This window comes from Gopherus flavomarginatus, chromosome 1 (assembly GCF_025201925.1).
Source record: "Gopherus flavomarginatus isolate rGopFla2 chromosome 1, rGopFla2.mat.asm, whole genome shotgun sequence".
Classification (NCBI taxonomy): domain Eukaryota; kingdom Metazoa; phylum Chordata; order Testudines; family Testudinidae; genus Gopherus; species Gopherus flavomarginatus.
The window spans coordinates 217,094,513-217,110,323 of record NC_066617.1 but is presented as its reverse complement, the minus strand read 5'-3'; the positions used below and the strand labels follow the sequence as shown (position 1 = coordinate 217,110,323).

The window sequence follows — 15,811 nt, the reverse complement described above, 5'->3', positions numbered from 1 at the left end:
GGCTTTTTAGCAGAGAGAAACAGTTGGTTTTAAAAGGGAACCAAAGAGAATTTTTTTTTCTGCTCTCTCTGGCAGTTTGTGGCTTGCATAATAAGCAAGAGACCATTAAGCTGTGACAAAGAATCTTTTGTGACAATAGCTCTCCCATTGAGAGTCATTACCAGCACTATATGCATGCAAATAAAGTGGTTTTTCAGGTTTACTTAACATTGAAGATTAGCTAAAGGCACTGTTGCTAGGCAGACTCTAGGAGGCAATAGAGCCTGCAGTGCAGAAGATAAACACCGGAGGGCACCCCACCCCAAGAAAACAGGAACCATGACTTCTAAGGCAAAAATTGAGGCCGAAGAGCAATTCAAAGAAGCTGAACACAGGCGAGAGATGGAAATAAAACAAAAAGAGATGGAGATGAAAGAAAGAGAAGAACAAATCAAACAGGCAGCACACAAAAGAAAACTAGAAGAAGAAGAGTTGGCCCACCGAAGGAAACAAGCAGAAGATGAGTTGGCCCACAGAAGGAAGCAAGAAGAAGAAGAGGCGGCCCACCGCCGAGACATGGAAAAACACCAAAAAGAAATGGAAAAACAACAAAAAGAAATGGAAAAACAACAAAAAGAGAATGAAGAGAAGGAAAAACAGAGAAAACATGAACTGAACTTGGCAAAAGCTGGGCTACATGTGCCAGCAAACCCTAACAACCCGGCGCCAATTATTGCTCCACAGCACAGGAAATTTCCCACCTACAAGGCAGGTGATGACACCGAGGCCTTCTTGGAAAATTTTGAAAGAGCCTGTCTTGGGTACAGCATCCCCGAAGACCAGTACATGGTAGAATTGAGGTCACAGCTCAGTGGACCTTTAGCAGAGGTGGCAGCTGAAATGCCTAAGCAGCAAATGAATGACTATAAACTTTTTCAAACCAAGGCCAGATACAGAATGGGGATAACTCCAGATCATGCCCGTCGGCGCTTCAGAACCCAAAAGTGGAAACCAGATGTGTCATTTCCCAAACATGCCTACTACGTTGCAAAAAATTATGAGGCCTGGATATCAGGACACAATGTTAAAACCTTGGAAGAACTGCACCTCCTCATACAAATGGAGCAGTTCTTGGATGGTGTTCCTGAAGACATCACACGGTACATACAAGATGGAAAACCCAAAGATCTCGCTGAGGCGGGGGAGATTGGAGCCAAATGGATGGAAGTGGCAGAAAGCAAGAAAGCTACTGTCAAGGGGAACGATTACCCCAGGGGGCACACCGACCATAAACCCTACAACCGAGGACAGCCAAAGACCCCACATACCAACCAAGTAAAGCCACAGACACCCTACTCTTCCACCTCACCAGTCTCCAGTAACTCACCTCGGCCCAGTGACCCATCAGATGGAAGATGCTTTAAGTGTAATGAACTGGGACATATCAAGGCCAACTGTCCCAAGAACACCATGCGAGTGCAATTCATTACACCACCATCACACCAAAGATCCCCAGGCCCAGATGCCTCTCAAATACCCTTGGAGCGAAGGGAAAATTTGAGAGTGGGCGGTAAGAAGGTTACTGCGTGGAGAGACACGGGGGCACAAGTGTCAGCTATCCACCAATCCTTCGTTGACCCCAAATTCATCAACCCAAAGGCCAAAGTTACAATTTACCCCTTCATGTCACAAGCTGTAGACTTGCCTACAGCTCAACTGCCTGTCCAGTACAAAGGCTGGTCAGGAATGTGGACTTTTGCAGTCTATGACAATTATCCTATCCCCATGCTACTGGGGGAAGACTTGGCCAACCAGGTGAGGCGGGCCAAGAGAGTGGGAATGGTTACACGTAGCCAAACCAGGCAAGCTTCCAGACCCATTCCTGTTCCTGAACCGTCCACAGACGCCCCGTCTGGGTTACCAGAGACCCAGACAGAGGTAGTGGACCCGGATTCCATGCCAACCACTGAAACAGCCACAACACCTCCAGTCCCAGGCCCGGAACTGGAACAACAACCAGCACCAGCAAGTGCAACCACATCTTCAAACTCAAAGCCAGAGGGTGCCAGCGAGCCAAAACTGGCAGAAGCAACAGACAGCCATACCCAAAAGGCTCAGCCAGAGCCTGAAATAACCTCAGGTGCACCAGCGGAGAGCGGTTCACCAGCACCAGAAACAACCCCATCACCTACATTGCCAAGACTTCAATACTACGCTCCATGTGCATGTTCTCAGGCTGTCACCTACTCTGCTCACTCCAACATTGCTAAAAATAGCAGTGTAGATGCAACAGCATGGACTGTACATACTCTTCTGGGGACCCTGGGTATATACTCAAGTTGCAAGTCTATGCTGAATGTGTGCTGGCGCATCTTATCTGCTATTTTTAGCAATGCTAGTGTAGGTAAAACTGGTGTGAGTATATCTACCCAAGCTGCAATAACACCTTAGATTTCAGGGTAGATAAACCCATACAAAGATCTTCAGAACACCAGTCTGAGATATTTACTTGCCATAACCACATAATTTGGAACAAAATTCTAAGAAATTAATAATATAGAAGACTGCTTATGGCACAGAAATTTTTAACATACATTATTTTTAAAAATAAATGTAAATTGACAGTCCCTTTAAAATAGGGTGGCCACTGATGCATCCCTAGATTATAGGGCAGTAGTTCTCAAACTTTTGTACCGGTGACCTCTTTCACACAGCAAGCCTCTAAGTGCGGCCCCCCACCTTTTTAAATTAAATACACTTCTTTTTATATTTAACGCTATTATAAATGCTGGAAGTGAAGTGGGGTTTGGGGTGGAGGCTGACAGCTTGCGACCCCCCCATGTAATAACCTTGTGACCCCCTTTGGGGTGATGACCCCCAGTTTGAGAACCCCTGATATAGGTCATCTCTTCAGCTGCATGAACTTCTGGAATGGTGCCTGACCCTACTTGCTTGACTGCACCCTCGCCGGTGTGACCTGTCACACTGCCTGGTGGACACCATTCTGCTGAATGCCCTGTCCTGCCCCTGCTGGCAACCTCACCTACATGGTGTGCATGAGGTCACTCCCATGAGGGCAGAGCAGCACACTGCAAAAGGGTGTCCTCCATGTAACCACGATACCACCAGACAAAAACCTGTCTGTGGTTTTATATCAGAACGGGACAGGGACAAACCTTACAAAAACAGAACTGTCCAGCTTAAAACCAGATGAACAACCTACTTTAAAATGATCCATTGCAGTTTTTAAACTTAGCTAGCAGAGATAGTTGGAGAATTTTGATGAAAAACAGAAACACATTTTTGTGCCAATATTTGCAGATTTTGGTTTGGTTTATGACTAGCTTTGTTATCCAATTCTTTCCCTATTGCCACTGTCTTGACCATACAAATACCCAGTCATCACCCACATTCTTCCCTCTCAGTGAAATCTGGAAAATGCAGTACATGTGAATGGTTTGCAATTAATATCAGATATCTTTTAATCTTCACACTTCATTATGATGGCCATTCAAAGTATGAAGTAAAGTAAGAGCTCTTGGTGCCGAAACTGGACTACATTCAGTACATTATACATGTGCACTTAATATCCATGTCAAAATCTGAGACCACAAGTCCACTGCATTCCCTATGTAGTTTTGTTTACAGAATTACATTAGTGTTGGCCTTGAAAGATATCGCTGTAATTGTAGAAAATTAGTAAACCAAAATAAAGCATTTTGGCCTGGACAATTATACTGAGTCACCACACTTAAATTTTACTCCATTTATATGTGCTGTAGAGACTTGATCCTGAGCATTGTGGCCCAAAGACCATGAGTAGTCCATTGACTTTGAAAATGTGCTTACATACATAACAGAACACACCAATTTGCAGGATCAAGCCCCTACTTCCCCCAAAAAACCCCAAACAACAAAAACCTAACCAGAACTATCACAGAATAGCACTACACATATTCTGTGTAAATTATATACTATAATAATTTATTTTACACTTACTGTGAAGTATAGAAAATACAATAAAATAAAACACAAGTGACTTTTTCTAAGACAGTATGTAAAACTTCTGGCTCTCTATCCAGAATTTTGCTGAATAACAAGTTTCCAAAACTGTTTGCTCAGCATAGTATTAAGATGAGAAGAAATAGTAACAGTGATACTATGAAGACAAAATAAATTAAGCTCATTCTCATTAAATTAAAAATAATAATGTATACTACATCCAAATTTTCTCTCAAACAGACAGACGAATCCAAATTTAACTCTGTTAATTAAATTGAAATTACTCTGGATTTAGATCAATGTAATTGATATGAGAATTTAGCCCTTAATTTCAACAGTTGTTTTTATACTTAATTTGGAAAATTATTTTTCTAAATTTCATATAACTAATTAGCAGGTTTTAGAAAGCCTTCTAAAATTTTCACTCTCTTTCTCCTCACATTTAAATTTTTGGCTTTGGACTCAAATGAAGAAGCTTAGCAATAATACTGTTGCTCTGATGCCTTGAACTTATATTTGCTCTCTTTCTCCACACATCTGACAACTATTTTTCACAAATATGAGCACTCATGTAGCAAAATATGAAACCACCTTCTGATTATTGTTTAACAGTCTCTTGCCAAATTCAGCTGTAGTCTTACTGGCATTTCATGATCTACATTAGCCCCCTTTGTGTTGCACCACATAATTGATTAATATGGGTTGTGGGTTTTTTGTTTTTTGCAGCTTCTATGTCATTCAAACTCTAGTCATTTATCCTACTTTTTGATAACTACCATTTTATGAGATCTGTAAAGATGTTCTGGTCTGATTTATTTGTCAAACTGCTTTTAGTTAAAGTGATTAATAATTATAACCTTCCCAAATTTTATTTTCTTCCAGGAAGAATGCGCCGTGGTTATTTCACAGAACATTACTTTTTATGCTACCAATTCTTATGAACGCATACTTTTAAAAATCAAGCTTAGGATATAGTTCATAACTTCAAGTTACTCAGTTTTCAAGAACAGCTTTCACATTTTCATTTACTTTAGGATTTACGGGAAAATAATATGCCACAGTTATGAAGTTATGTTTCTGATTTACAGAGTATATAATTATAAGCATTAGTATAAAACACATCCATAATGATATGCTTTATACCTATAATCAGAGAATAACAATAATATAATTATGTGAAGGAAAGTTATTCAAAAACAATGTCAAGAGTTTAAACTGATGTTTGATCTGCTTTAAATTGCTATGATTATAGAAAGCCTTCAAGTTCTCCATATCTAGTGGTATAGTTCAGTTCCAGTTATGTAAGCTTTTGCTGAAGTAACCAATGCTGTGGTTCCTGGAAGCTAACAATTCTCTTGGGGTGGGATTGTGATGGCACATGGTGCCACAAATGGCCTACAGCCAGAGTAGACACCCAGCAGTGAGCAGCGTTGGTGAGAAAAGAGGGGCATTGTCTGAGTACCTCAATGAGCCAATTCAGTGCATCTCTTGGGCAACCTGTGCTGGTGAACCTGTTATAGAAACCTGGCTTATAAATTAAAGCCTCTTTCCATTACAAGTATCCCCAGTGGAGGATGGTGATGAAAACAACAGAACTGCCCTTCTGGGAGGATGACTCCTCCCCTCCCCCCCACATGCTGTCTAAGATCAACAGTGTCAGCTGTTTGTTCCCCAGATTGTGATGGATCCAGACGATTTGACAAAAGACTGCTGGAATTTGAATCTGCTGACTTCATGATGGCCACAACAAAAAATGAAGCTGTAGAAAGATAAATACATTTACAGCTACAGGCTGCAACTTTACTAATGTTAAAATTAGTGAGGCAGAGGAGATGAGTTGACTTACCCTCGCGCAAACTACCAGACACTAACTGGGTCCTTAGTTGGCTAAAATGGCCTCATGCTATACACCCAAGGAATGAGAGTTGGCTTCCTTAGCCAACATCCCCACGACTCAATTCATGATTCAACACACTCCTTAACCCCACCACCCTTCCTAGATGAGGAGGAATTAGGGTACAGACAAGGGAAAGCTCTGTCTGCAAAGACTTAAAACCTCTCATGCCACAGAGACTAACAGGGTTTACCACTCCTTCCTGGATCCCACACTAAGGTCAATCACAGCAGCTGGCTCCTTGAAGCCTCTTACCCATGCTGGACATTGGCTGCAAGCTGCAACAGTATTTACTGACATTTATTATCTTCTTCATCCCCATTTTTGAGGGATGAATACTATCTCCACCCAATCTGATTCCAGCTTGGTGTGAAGAAAGTGAAAAAACCCAGACATGCTGCCTATCTTGGAAAAAGAAAAAAAAAATCCTTTCTGGCCCCACACAGTGATCAGGTTAGAGGAAACCCAGCTCTTGATAATTATATCATCTCCATGGCGGGGCTGGCAAGGCAGCAGTTACCAGCAAGAGTGGCTGCTGTGTACCCAGATATGCTTATGCACGTGAGGAGGGAAATAACTGGAGCCTATCAGTTCCCTCACACTCCCTGTATTGGCCAATGGTTGATGCACAGAAGTAGAGACTCCAACATGCTCTCCTCAGCTCCAGCCGCTGCCTGTACATAATCCCTATGCATGTTCCAAGCAGGAGAAGAGGAAAAGTAGTGGGCAGCTCTGGTGCCAAAACACACAACCTCATCGTCAACCAGGACCCAAGGAGTGGCCATTCCTCTGCCAGACTGATCAAACGTCCTATCCCTTCCCTGGTAAAATGGAAAGCGGTAATCTCCTATCTTAACTGTAGCTTTTACAATCACAAATTACATATTGTCTAGCAATTCAATATACGTTGCCACAATTTGTAATAGGAATAATTGAATTTCACGGTATGAATCAGAAATCTTGTTTCATTCTGAAAGGGAAACAAAAAACAATGAAGGATCCTTAATGACACTTCCTAGATTGGGTCAGTGAAATGGGTTGGTCTGGCCAGGCATTAGCCTCAATCAGACATGCCATATCATAGTTTTTGATATAGGAATCTGTTGTGCCGTGAATCACTTTGAAAGGTTAATGGGATTTAACAACTCTTCTTCATAGTCACCTAGCATTTTTAAATGTCAGACAGAAAACTATTTTTTTTAATGTCACATGGGAATTTTTAATGAAATTGACTTTCTAATCGTCCGATAACTGCTCAATTATTTCATCACCTTTTTTGGCTTTTTTATGATATCTGTTAAGGAACAGGAAAAGGTTAACTAATAGAAAAAATGCTTTTGATTCCTGTATTTCAAAGCTCAATCTTGAGAAAAGTAGATAGAGAATAAGGAGCATGTAATGCCCGGTGGCCAATGTGCGCTAGGGGGCAGGGTGGAGCAGTAGTCAAGTGTGAACAGATGGTCAGGTACCTGTGATGTCAATCAGTAGAAGAGGCAGGCTGGAGCAATAGTTGCAGGGGTTCTTGCAGGGGTCAGTAACAGGAAGATCCAAACCAAGGGACTAGGTCAGCAGGTTAAGGAGGCGAGGTTGGGTGAGGTGGCAAGGCAGGGTTGGGCAAGGCATCAGGGCAGCAAGATAGGGTTGGGCGAGGTGGCAAGGCAAGGCAATGGTCTGTTGCTCAGACAGTTTTGTCTTCCTGTTGGGGTTTTTATATAGTCCTGGTACCCAGTGAGAATGCTGTCAGCCCTGCCAATAAGGGGCCTGGGGCATGGCTGCTGTGGGTCTGTAGATGGTAGCACTAAATCTGTTGGTTGGGGTGGTGGTTTAGTGCACTGTGGTGGCAAAGTGGGTAAGGACCTGACTGATCTTCTACAGTGTTAAAAACCCAAACATCAAAGGCTACTCAACCTATCCATGGTTACTTGGTCAACATTTCCCATACACTTCTTGATAAATATAGAGGTATGAATGCTTTGCGTGATGGCGGTAGACAAGATTAACTATACTATTATGATCAAGGTATCTTAACTCCACATATACTTACTACAGTCAGGATTTTCAAAGAAGCCTAAAGGAGTTAGGTCTCCAAATCACATTGAAATTTAATGGGACTGGGTGCCTAATTCCCCAAGGTTACTATGAAAATCCTAGCTTATGTGCTATAAATCCTGAAGGAAAACAAATGGTCTGTGATTCTTTTGTGCTCCCAGGAACCAAAACGTGAGGCAGAGCCCATGCAAAATTGTAAACCCTTTGAGGTATTAGCTGATGATGAGAGATCAGAAAGGAGTTGTCATTTGAACTGTTGTCAGTCCTTTGAATTAACTATTATCTTCTATAGGAAGACTATGGGTGGCTTGTGTACCAAATCCTGCTTCATGATATCCCCATCCAACTTGGAATCTCATCAGGACAATTCTGAAACCACCTGCCACGTATACTCTAGGTTAACTGAGGAATACCTGAACAAAATAAAACCTACACTGGAGAAGACAAAATAAATACTGAGGAAAGATACTCTGATCCAACCCCTCGGAAAGAATACCTGCTTGGAAACTTCAGGGATGTGGAGCTACTGAGAAAAGATTTAAAATCCACCTTAAACTCTATTAGCTACAAAACAGTGGCACTATACTTCAGTATACCTGAGACTTCACCAAGTGATGGAAATATTATGCTATTAGATTTCTACATATTATACCTGTGGTTAAGTCATTCATTGAAAGTTCATCCATCACTATACATTATCTGACATGTTCTTTGTCTGTGCTTGTGATGTCTGACAATACATGTCACTGGGGAGACAAGGTGGGTGAGGCAGCATCTTTTATTGGACCAACTTAGTGAGAGAGACAAGCTTTTGAGCCACACAGAGCTCTTCTTCAGGTCTGGGAAAAGTACTCCCAGCACCCCAGCAAAATGCCAGGTCCTTGCATTCTGACCTTGACCTTGTATTTTGCTGTAGTGCTCGGAATACCTTTCCCAGACCTGAAGAAGAGCTCTGTGTGGCTCAAAAGCTTGCCTCTCACACCATCAGGAGTTGGTTCAATGAAAGATATTACCTCACCCACCTTGCCTCTCTAACATTATGGGACTGACATACCTACAACAACACTACATAATACATGTCACTGGCTAATGAAAATGTCAGGAGGTTTCTGTTTCTGAAACATATGTTCTCAGTTGATTTCAGATATTACCAACAGTTTTATTTTCCAGTACTTACTTTCAACTGGTAAAACAATTTCTAAAGTAGTTTTAAATAAACCTTTAAGAAATGCATATACATATGTGTACTTAGTAATGAAAAATATCTATTAAGCAATTACCATACATACTAATTTGGATTTTGTAATTTCTGCAAATTTTCATTATACAGTTGTAAATATACTGCACTGTTCTAAAATTATAACTAGGGGAAATGATGAGAATAATTACTTGAAATAGTTAACTCACTTTTTCCATATAAAATATATCTTAACAACACATATATCGTATCTAGGATTTTAAAAATTGTTCCTAACTATTTATTGTCAGATAGTTCCACTGTTGTGGGGCAGATTCCAACCCCAGTCTGGAAGAGGTTAAAGAGATTCTCTGGGCACAATCAGTCTCAACCTGGTGCACCTTTGAGGCTTGTTAAGCGTCTAGACGGACAGATCTTTAAAAGGGAAGGTCTCTCTCAGTGCAGCACGGCACTCTGAAGGAGCAGAACTCCCCAGCCTCTGGCTGTCATTCAAGGAAAAGACTTGAGAGCTTTGGCTGCCCAGGCCCTCTCTGACTACGTCTTCACTACCCGCCATATCGGCGGGTAGCAATCCATTTCTCGGGGATCGGTATATCACATCTCATCTAGACACGATATAGTGATCCCTGAACGTGCTCCTGTTGACTCCAGAACTCCACCGAAGCGAGCAGCGGTAGTGGAGTCGACAGGGGGAGCTGTGGACGTCGATCCCACGCCGTGAGGATGGTAGGTAATTCTATCTAAGATACTTGGACTTCAGCTACGGTATTCACATAGCTGAAGTTGCGTATCTTAGATCGATCCCCTCCCCTAGTGTAGACCAGCCCTCAGAAAGGAGAAAGATCAGTACATTTCCATTTCCTTTTTCCTCTCTAGGTTCCTGAAAGCTGCAGAAGCATACTGACTTTGTTTGGTCTGCTTTAATTCTCTGCCTGCCCACCTGCCCTGCCATGCAACACCTTGAGCAACACTGAGGGCTGTGCCCTGCACTCAGACAGGAAGCACTGCCCTCCATTCTCCCTAAAGGGATGCTAGAGAGGTATAGCATACTGCATCTCCCACAAAAATTGGACTTGACTTTTCATTGGTAATAATAAAAGATGATTACAGCTAAATGTTGTATTAATCAGACAGGTGTTATGGTTGTCATATAGATAGCATCAGTCACTTATTTCTACTTAAGTACTGGCGATGGACTAGGACAAATTAAGGGGAGGGCACTGTATGTAAACATTAGGATACAAAGAGAGCAAGATTTCACTTTACAATTAATTTCATTTACTTTATTTAATTTATGAGCCAAATTCTGAGGTGTTTATTTAGGTTTTACTGAATCTTTTACTCAGGCAAACTCCCATTTAAGTTAAGGAGAATTTTGATGAAAAAATATTAAGTAGCAATCTCAGGATTTGGCAGTGTATTTTTTTAAAATAAAAACTACATTTAGTACAGACTGAAAGCTGGATTTATTTTCTGCAGCTGGACAACTTGGGCTGAAAGACAGCCTCTCCTCTTATTCTATAGTGAAGCTGTTGGTTGCAAATTTGTATTGTTTTTACAAAATAATGAAGAATTAAGAGTAAGGCAGCTTCTTTTATTTAGTGGAACTATTATCCTGCTGCAGCATTGTTAAATGTATTGTGTAGTCTTTAAAGTCCCTCAACATAGTCAAAAGGTTTTCTTTTTTCCCTGATAGCAACTCACTGGCTTTTAATATTTTAACAGAACATTTTCAAAATTACATAAGAAATGCACATGGAAATCACATCAAAAGAAAATGGATTTTTTGCCCACTTCTCCCTAAACAGTTTTTTCCCCCCTAGCTGACAAGGGAGTGCAAAGTTTTGCATATTAAAACAATAACTTTTTTCCCAGCTGCAGAATATCTGTTAAGCATCCTATTTAAATAAAGAATGACTAAACCCACTGAAGTGAGATTGTGGTTGGAAAAATGACTGTAAAAATGGCAGGTTGTTATTGAGTTTGTCTGCTTCCATTGAGTTATCCAATTTACCCCTCGTTTATTGACAAAACCAGGATTTTACTATTGTCAGCAGTGATAAGCTAACAGAACTGAAAAAGAGCAATTAATTAGGAACTGTATGAAACTCATTGGCTTCGCTTTGCAGGTATTCACTGGTTTTGATCCATATGGCTACACAAACCTTGAGCTCCACTCGGAATTTTAGGTGCAGATGAATCTTAAATCTGAAAGTGACATTCAGCCAAAAGGTGTCTGTTTTACTGTATCAGCAGTGTGAAACTGCAAATCTCACATGATTCGATCCAAAATCTTAAATCTGCCTGAAAGGTCTGTAAACATTCGGGATGGAACGTTTCAGAGGGAGAATGACAAACACTAAAAGTGATAAATGATTAAAGCCATTAGAAAATATTTTACAAAATGTATCTAGGGAAGACACATGTAGAACTATTTTCAAACTCCTTCATTGAAGCAAATGGTTGACTTCAAGTCACTATGAAACTTTTGTTTTAAGTTGCATCCTGCAGAGGCCTACACAGTCTGTATCGCTAAGTCCACCCAGCAACAGTACAGTTTCTAGTCTCATCCAATATTCATTTTATTTTTCAAGCTATTTTGTGTATCTCTGCATTGCCTATAATCACGATGCATTCAAGACCCAAAACTATCTTAGGCCATAATATGAAACTGTTCTTTTTGCATATTTTTAATGTGCTGCATTCATAATGTAAGTGACTATGCACCCAGAAACGAAATTGCTAAATACTAATTATTTAAAGAACAAATCAGGAGAAGTGAGTATGGCAGGGAGGGAGGGGGACCTGAATTCTAATTGTACGAAGCCAAACTATAGCATCAGTTCTATATTTTTCTAGGGAAAGCTTCCTGCAGCAAAACAGTGCAACTATTATTTTATTCATAGAACTCATCAGCATCCATTACAAAAGCCATTTTTTCTCATTTGCTTACAAACCAAACAGAAAATAGCACTTCTAGATGATAAAATGAATATTCTTCTAAAGAAGTTGAGAAAAACATTAGCCATGGAAAAACAAAAGCACAACACTAAAATATCTAATTCAAAGGCAAAAACTGCAGACAAAAATAAATCTATGCTGGCTAATCTCAGTATCATATCAGAAATGCTAAATAATGAACTATTCAAGCTTTACATACTTAAATGGGTTATAAAATACAAGCCATTTTATTCAATGAAACAGTGTAATAATTCTTCCAAGCTGATTAACAACATTTTATAATGTTTTTGATGGTTAAAGGAAATATTTACCTAATCCAAAAAATGATTAAGCAATTTTAAAAAAAATCATGAAAGCCTAAGCTTATTAATAGTGTTCATTGTGCAAAAGTGGAAGACACCTAAAATAGATTTGTCCTGTTCTGTATAGCTCTAGTACAAAAGCTGGTTGAAGTTTTTTATTGAATCCAGCTCTGTGTGCCAATGTGTGGAACAGATTACAGCAGAATAAAAACCAAATGAAAGATGGTAGTTAATGAATAATAAATGTTTAAAGTTGGCAAACAGTGACTTATTTTTAGTTTACATTACTGAATTTAAATGAAGACCCAGAATATTGGGTATCTATTTAGCCCAAAAATTGAACTTCTGTGGTCTCTCTAGAAATGTGTACAATATTCCATACAGTGGAAGTTATATATACTGTTATTGCAAAGTCACAAAACTAAACCTTGAAAACTATCTTACCAGAGCTGCACACTTCACATTCAGGGTTCTTTCAGGTGCACAAGGTACACTATTAATCTCCAAGGAAAACCACACTTTGCAACCTGAAGATTTTCCTCCTGTGAAAACAAAATAGAAGAAAGTGTTTTTTACAAATCTGTTCTTGAGACAATGTGTGAAATCTTAGCCCCATTCACCCCAATGGAAGTTTTGACTTAAGCAGGGCCAGGATTTCACCTATTAATATTTGAAATTAGCACTGAGGCATCATTCCAAGAAAATTACAATCTAGTGTATTGCCACTCCATTACATTCCTTGTTACTTTATCTTGTAGATTCAATTTGATAATATGATTAACAGATGCAATCTGAACTGAAATATCACTTTTAAAAATTAACTTACTCTGACACTTTTTAGCTATTTTCTGCATGTGCATTGCTTAAACATAATCCAAGAATAATTAAAATAATCTTTGCATTAAAAGGCTGTTCTACAGTATTAAACAAAAGTATTAAAGAACAAAAAACCACCTAGAATAATTTTTTTATCATAGCAGGGACAGTCCTCCCTTGCAAAGTCTACACAGTATATTTTGTTTCATAGCTGCATCGAACTTTGCACCAAGTTTTCAAACAAGGTGACCTTAGTTTTAAGTCTTGTGACTATGTTTAAATCAGAAACATTAGCAAATATCAAATGTATGCATCAAAACATTCCACTACAGGAATTGCCATATTGGGTCAAACTAACCATCTAGCCAGTTTCCTTTCTCTGACAATGGCCAGTAACACGTTTTGCAGAGAAAGATGCACGGAACTCTGCAGTAGGCAGTTATGGAATAAAATGGCCATAGGAAAATATTCTTCTGAAACCCCATTAAATAGAGTTTGGCCTATTTTCTGAAACATGATTGTTTATATCACATATAAATCTCTTGTATCTCTCCTCCTACGTGGTCCAGAAGACAGCAAAAAGAGAGAATTAGGGGATTCTGCTGCTATCTAGAAGCAAAACAAACAGCACCAGAGTCTCGGAAGCTGACTTCCTGCACAATTAGGAGGAAAAAAAGCTTTATTGATTATCTCATTTCCCAGATTAGCGGTCACTTGCAATTATATGCAACTATACATATTAAAAACTTGATTTAAAAAATAGGAACAAATTCTGCAGAAATTGATGGGTTAAAAGGACAATACATTTACAAGGAAAGCTTGATGCTCATCACTGTTAAGTGGGCAAGTGGAATTGTTAAATCCTGCTTGGAATGTACTATGCCACTAGGGCCAACAACAGGAGAGTGGATCCTTCCATTAACTATTGCAAGCAAGGTCAAGCCCTGCCCCAACTCTGCCTCTGAAGTGACTGGCAGTAGAAAGGCCCACACTTCCCAATGAAGATGTTTTTATAAATGCATGGAGTTTAAGGCCAGAAGTGACCAATAGATAAACTAGCCTGAGCCATATATCTCAGGCCATTAAATTTCACCCAATCACCCCTATACTGAGCTCATTAACTTGTGTTTGTCTACAGGATATCTTCTAGAAATCCAGCTAGTCTCAATCTGCAGCCATCAAGAGTTGGAGAATCCACCACTTATCTTGGTAAATTGTCCCAAAGGTTAATCACATTTACTGTTAACAATTTGTGCCTCATTTCTAATAGAAATGTCTCTGCCTTCAGATTCCAGACATTGGATCTTGTTATGCCTTTTTCTGCAAGCTTAAAGTGCTCTCTAGTAGCTGATATTTTCATCCCAGGAAGGTACTTATACACTGTAATCAAGTCATCACCCAATTTTCTTTTTTTATAAATGAAACATATTGAGCTCTTTAAATCTCTCACTATCAGGCATTTTCTTCAGCACTTGCATCATTTTCATGGCCTTTTCCTGCACTCTCCAACTTTTTAATAGCCTTTTAAAAAGTTCCACACCAGAATGGTCTGCAGCAATCCAGTATAAATCTCACCAATGCTATATGCGTAGGCAAAATCAATGTCCTAATCCTACTCGCTACTCCTCTGTATATACATCGAAGGATCACATTAGCTTTTTTTGCCAGAGCATTGCAGTAGGAGCTCATGTTGAGTTGCCTGTCCACTCCAATCCCTAAATTATTTTCAGAATCGTTGCTTTCTACAATACTGTTCCCCATTCTGTAGGTATGTCTTGTTCCTTGCTGTATAAGTTTGCATTTGGATGCACTAATACACGTTTTGTTTGAAGGGACCCAGCTTCCAAGCAATCCAGATAGCTCCATATATCTGCTGGTTCTCATGACTAGTTTGGGATAGGGACTCCATCAATCTTCATGTGAATCAGAAATTTAATCAGCAGTGACTTTATATTTATGCTGAGATTACTGATGAAAAAGTTGAATGACGCTGGGTCTAGAACTGATCCCTGTGGAACTCCATTAGAAACATCCCTATTATATTATGATTCCTCTCTGACTACTTTTGAGACATTTCAGTTAGCAAGTTCTTCATACATTTAAAGTGTGCTCTATTAATATTGCATAGTGATAATTTTTTTTAAATCAGAAAAAACACCTCCTAAAAGTGTAAATATATTAAATGTATGTAGTTACTTTTACCAACCAAACTTGTCATCTCAACGGATAAAATAAGGTTTGACAAGACCTGTTTTTTCATAAACCCTTGCTGTCCAATTATTTTTCTATTCTTTACAATTGAATCCTGTTTTGCTTTTCCATTATTTGCCTGGCATTGGCTACCTGGCCTGTATTTACCCAGGTCATCCCACCTGCCTTTCTGAATGTTTGTACAACATTAACACTTTTCCAGTCTTTTGGAATTTCCCTGGTATTCCAAGATGTATTACAAATTAACATCAGTGGGACAGAAATCTTCTCAGCCAACTGTTTTAGGACTCTTTGGGGCAAGTTACTTTAGCCTGCTGATTTAAAAATGTTGCCTAGTCAATTAGGTTTAATACCCTCTTTGGTTACTAATATACTGCAAAGTATTTCAGCACCCTGCTT

The 15,811-nt window shown here is 39.5% G+C and overlaps 1 protein-coding gene across 1 annotated transcript in view; it reads right to left on the bottom strand.

Moving 5' to 3' along the window:
- The window catches only part of CFAP47 (cilia and flagella associated protein 47), a 680,893-nt gene that overhangs the window by 194,137 nt on the left and 470,945 nt on the right, over positions 1 to 15,811 (bottom strand). The window contains exon 51 of the mRNA XM_050936444.1: positions 12,830 to 12,927. Within this exon, the coding sequence (XP_050792401.1) occupies positions 12,830 to 12,927 (98 nt within the window). The remainder of the gene's footprint in view (positions 1 to 12,829; positions 12,928 to 15,811) is intronic.